The sequence below is a fragment of the Gymnodraco acuticeps genome, unplaced genomic scaffold (genome assembly GCF_902827175.1).
Source record: "Gymnodraco acuticeps unplaced genomic scaffold, fGymAcu1.1, whole genome shotgun sequence".
Taxonomy (NCBI): Eukaryota; Metazoa; Chordata; class Actinopteri; order Perciformes; family Bathydraconidae; genus Gymnodraco; species Gymnodraco acuticeps.
Window position 1 is genome coordinate 380,777 of NW_022991499.1, and position 5,368 is coordinate 386,144.

At 41.3% G+C, this 5,368-nt stretch overlaps 1 protein-coding gene across 1 annotated transcript; it reads left to right on the forward strand.

The window, feature by feature from the left end:
• Window positions 1-2,484: 2,484 nt before the first annotated feature.
• Window positions 2,485-4,420, forward strand: LOC117533167 (gastrula zinc finger protein XlCGF42.1-like). The gene is made up of 2 exons (XM_034196811.1): window positions 2,485-2,488; window positions 2,909-4,420. The coding sequence occupies exons 1-2, from the start codon at window positions 2,485-2,487 to the stop codon at window positions 3,805-3,807; spliced, it is 903 nt and encodes a 300-aa protein (XP_034052702.1). The 3' UTR covers window positions 3,808-4,420.
• The last annotated feature ends 948 nt before the right edge of the window (window positions 4,421-5,368 follow it).

Consider the following 5,368-nt stretch of genomic DNA (forward strand, 5'->3'; position numbering starts at 1 on the left):
CATGAGGCAAATGGTGGTCACACCAGATACTGACTGGTTTTCAGACCCCCCCAATAAAGCAAAACTGCACGTTTCAGAGTGGCCTTTTATTATGGCCAGCCTAAGGCACACCTGTGCAATAATCATGCTGTCTAATCAGCATCTTGATATGCCACACCTGTGAGGTGGGATGGATTATCTCAGCAAAGGAGAAGTGCTCACTATCACAGATTTTTTCAGATTTGTGAACAATATTTGAGAGAAATAGTTATTTTGTGTATATAGAAAATGTTTTAGATCTTTGAGTTCATCTCATGAAAAATGGGAGCAAAAACAAAAGTGTTGCGTTTATATTTTTGTTCAGTGTATATACCCTTTGTTGGCAATGACAGAGGTCAAAGGTTTCCTGTAAGTCTTCACAAGGTTTTCACACACTGTTGCTGGTATTTTGGCCCATTCCTCCATGCAGATCTCCTCTAGAGCAGTGATGTTTTGGGGCTGTCGCTGGGCAACACGGACTTTCAACTCCCTCCAAAGATTTCCTATGGGGTTGAGATCTGGAGACTGGCTAGGCCACTCCAGGACCTTGAAATGCTTCTTACGAAGCCACTCCTTCGTTGCCCGGGCGGTGTGTTTGGGATCATTGTCATGCTGAAAGACCCAGCCACGTTTCATCTTCAATGCCCTTGCTGATGGAAGGAGGTTGTCACTCAAAATCTCACGATACATGGCCCCATTCATTCTTTCCTTTACACGGATCAGTGGTCCTGGTCCCTTTGCAGAAACACAGCCCCAAAGCATGATGTTTCCACCCCCATGTTTCACAGTAGGTGTTCTTTGGATGCAACTCAGCATTCTTTCTCCTCCAAACACGTCTAGTTGAGTTTTTAACCAAAAGGTTCTATTTTGGTTTCATCTGACCATATGACATTCTCCCAATCCTCTTCTGGATCCTCTAAATGCTCTCTAGCAAACTTCAGACGGGCCTGGACATGTACTGGCTTAAGCAGGGGGACACGTCTGACACTGCAGGGTTTGAGTCCCTGGCGGCGTAGTGTGTTACTGATGGTAGCCTTTGTTACTTTGGTCCCAGCTCTCTGCAGGTCATTGACTCGGTCCCCCCGTGTGGTTCTGGGATCTTTGCTCACCGTTCTTGTGATCATTTTGACCCCACGGGGTGAGATCTTGCGTGGAGCCCCAGATCGAGGGAGATTATCAGTGGTCTTGTATGTCTTCCATTTTCTAATAATTGCTCCCACAGTTGATTTCTTCACACCAAGCTGCTTACCTATTGCAGATTCAGTCTTCCCAGCCTGGTGCAGGTCTACAATTTAGTTTCTGGTGTCCTTTGACAGCTCTTTGGTCTTGGCCATAGTGGAGTTTGGAGTGTGACTGTTTGAGGTTGTGGACAGGTGTCTTTTATACTGATAACGAGTTCAAACAGGTGCCATTAATACAGTTAACAAGTGGAGGACAGAGGAGGCTCTTAAAGAAGAAGTGACAGGTCTGTGAGAGCCAGAAATCTTGTTTGTTTGTAGGTGACCAAATACTTGTTTTACCGAGGAATTTACCAATTAATTCATAAAAAATCCTACAATGTGATTTCCTGGATTCTTTCCCCTCATTCTGTCTCTCATAGTTGAAGTGTACATGGATGAAAATTACAGGCCTCATCTTTTTAAGTGGGAGAACTTGCACAATTGGTGGCTGACTAAATACTTTTTTGCCCCACTGTATAATAAAAATAGCCTACAGTAGAGACACTTTACAGCTAATACAATAGCACTAGCAATAGATTGTTCAGAATATCAGTAGGAGAAAAAAACGACACCCTCTGTCCTTAGACCCTCTATCCTTAGACCCTCACATCGTACAAGTAAAAACTTCCGGAGAAAACCCACAGTTTAAAGGGAACATGGGAGAAACGTCAGGGAGAGCAACAGAGGAGGGATCCCTCTCCCAGGACGGACAGACGTGCAATAGATGCCGTGTGTAAATCGAAGAGATAATACATTACTACAATCCTGTGGGAGCCTTCAGGGAGGCAGCATGACGAGACCCAAGGCAGGACCGCAGAAGCGGAGCGTCTTGCCTGCCGGCTCGCAGTTTTTGTTGATTTGGGCATATTTCCTGGACAGGCTACTTTGTACGGACAAAGTTAATAATAATTGTAATATCCCTGTTATAAACGACATGAATAAAAGATGTATTCAAAAATGCATTCATCATAATTATTCTATATATATATATATATATATACATACAATTTACACAGTGCCTGTAAACCGGAGGAGAAAGCTGGCATTTCTCCTCCAGCCGTAACACGACACAGCCGTAACACGACACAGACGGACCCGGTGGAATCTAGGGGTAAGGCCTCACACTACGTGAACAGCCGACGCCTTGCTAAGCGGCAGTGAAACTACGTTTTAGATCAGCAACAGTACTAACTCACCTGTTGTCCTGAAACTCTCCAGGGCATCTTGAAAAGCATTTAAATAATTAATGGGTAAGGGCTTCAAAGTTAATGAAGTGTTAATGGTGGTTAGATTTTAAATTCTAATACTCTACAGTTTCTCTGAATACCTGTTTCCTGCAGACGTCCAGCAGCTGGTGGTGGTTAAAGAAGAGGTTCCCCCTGAGCAGCAGGAGTGGAGCTCCAGTCTGGACCAGGAGGACCCAGAGCCCCCCCCACACATTAAAGAGGAACAGGAGGAACTGTGGAGCAGTCAGGAGGGAGAGCAGCTTCAAGGGCTGGAGGAGGCTGATATCACCAAGTCCACATTCACTCCTGTCCCTGTGAAGAGTGAAGATGATGAAGAGAAACCTCAGTCCTCTCAGCTTCATCAAAGACAAACTGAACACCTGGAAACAGAAGCTGATGGAGAGGACTGTGGAGGACCAGAACCAGCCAGGAACTCAGATCCAGAGAGACATTTACAACCAGAGACTGAGGACAACCCTGGAGGCTCTTCTGAACCTGACACTGAAGACAGTGGAGATTGGAAGGAGACCAGAGAACCAGGTTCAAACTCTCAGAGAAATAAACAAGACCCTGTCAGTGATTCAAGACGTAGTGCAGGAGAGAAACCATTCGGCTGTTCAGTCTGTAAGAAATCTTATAAACAGAGTTGTCATTTAAAGGAGCACATAAGAATCCACACAGGAGAGAAACCATTCGGCTGCTCAGTCTGTAAGAAATATTTTAAAAACAGAGGAGATTTAAAATGCCACATGAGAATCCACACAGGAGAGAAACCATTTAGCTGCTCAGTCTGTAAGAAATCTTTTGCACAGAGTGGATATTTAAAGACACACATGAGAATCCACACAGGAGATAAACCATTCAGATGCTCAGTCTGTAAGAAATATTTTACAGTGTTAGGAAGTTTAAAGTTACACATGAGAATCCATACAGGAGAGAAACCATTCAGCTGCTCAGTCTGTGAGAAATCTTTTACACAGAGTGGAGATTTAAAGACACACATGAGAATCCACACAGGAGATAAACCATTCAGCTGCAGTGTTTGTGACAAAAGATTCACTTGGAGTAATCAGGTCAAAAGCCATAAGTGTGTTGGTCGTCAGTCCTCACAGCTTCATCAAACTCAAACTGAGGAGAACACAGAGGCAGAGCCTCCAGCCAGCAGCTCAGCTGAACACATGGAAACAGAAGCTGATGGAGAGGACTGTGGAGGACCAGAACCAGCCAGGAACTCAGATCCAGAGAGACATTTACAACCAAAGACTGAGGACAACCCTGGAGGCTCTTCTGAACCTGACATTTTCCAAGTCAAATCTGCAATAAAAAAGAGGACAATTAATTAGTCCTTCGACAATTCACATGAGAATAATCTGTCTGTCTGTATAAACTCTGTTTGACAATGTTCATGCATGACTTCATCTAAACTCCATCTTTATCAACAGAAGTTTTGAATATGTTTAATGTTTTTGTCATACTACTTTTCTGATGTATAACCATGTATAACCACTGACTGATTAATCTGCAGAGTAGTTTCTCTAATAATCTGTTTGTTTAATGAAATGTTGTGACTTGAAACTTCCATTGGGATGTTGTTGATAGTTCCTGATGAGTTATCAGTCTGTTCTGGTCTAAAAGAAGAACCAATGACTTATTGATATAGAGAATGTGTACGATGTTTCCAGTTTGATTCTGTTTATATCATCAAACCAAACTAAAAGAAAAAGGCCTTTGAAACAGACTCGCATTCCTGCATATTGTTTGTGTTTTGCAGCAGATTACAATCAGCTCATTTAGAGTTCAGAGTTCAGATGGAATTTTAGGATTATTCCTGCTTTTTGGAACTGTAGTTCGGGCTCATGTGTTTCATAGTTGGTGTTCTGTTAAATGCAAATTGAAGTCCTTTCACCTCCGTTGAATCAGGGTGGAAGCAGAAATAAAATACTTTTTCATATCGAACGCTGAATTGTAACTCGTGTTCTTGCTTTTTATACCCGTCTTAATCTACACTAGCCTTTTTAAATGTCATTCTTTCTGCTCTTTAATATTGAAGGTTTATTTAGATGAGATTAGATTTACTTATATATATATATACATCAGGACGGCAGATAGCTTGCACATCTTCCGGCGCAAACTGAAAACTCATCTCTTTCGACTCCACTTTGAGCGTTAGAACGATTTAACGAAGCACTTTTATACAATAAGGACTGGATTTACCTAAAGCCAGTTGAGTAGCACTTGAAATGTTTGGCTCTATGAAACCTGATATACTTATATGATTCTGTTTTCTTCAAGGTTGTGTCTTCCTGGTCGAATGTACTTATTGTAAGTCGCTTTGGACAAAAGCGTCAGCTAAATGCAATGTAATGTAATGTAATGTAATATATTTAGTTGCAGAAACAAGTAATAAACAAGGCATTGCACTGAAGCTGAAACTATTATAAAAAAAGAGATAACTATATGCATATAAACATCAACAATATACTTACCTCCAGAGTTTCTATGGTACACACATGAGATATACAGAATAAGTTAGAGTACGCTGTAATCAACAAATCATATTGTTAAAAAATAAAACACGGGATAAACAATATGTGCTCAGTAGTTCCTGTTTATTTTTAAATGAAATGTAGCACCTTTTCTCTTTTGGAGAACACTAAAAGTATAAGAACAATATACTTGTATTTCTGCACATTATATTCAATTTGTTATTAATGGACTATCTGTCACAAAACCAATTCTTCCCTCAGGATAAGTATTTTAATTATTTATTTATGTATTTATTCTCTCTATTATATTAGTCGTTCTCTTTTATTGAATGTTCCAGGTTGTATTGCCTCCATGTGTTGCTGTAGTGTTGCTACAGTGCCACCCCTTGATGGCACTGTTTGTTTCTTGCCCTGGATC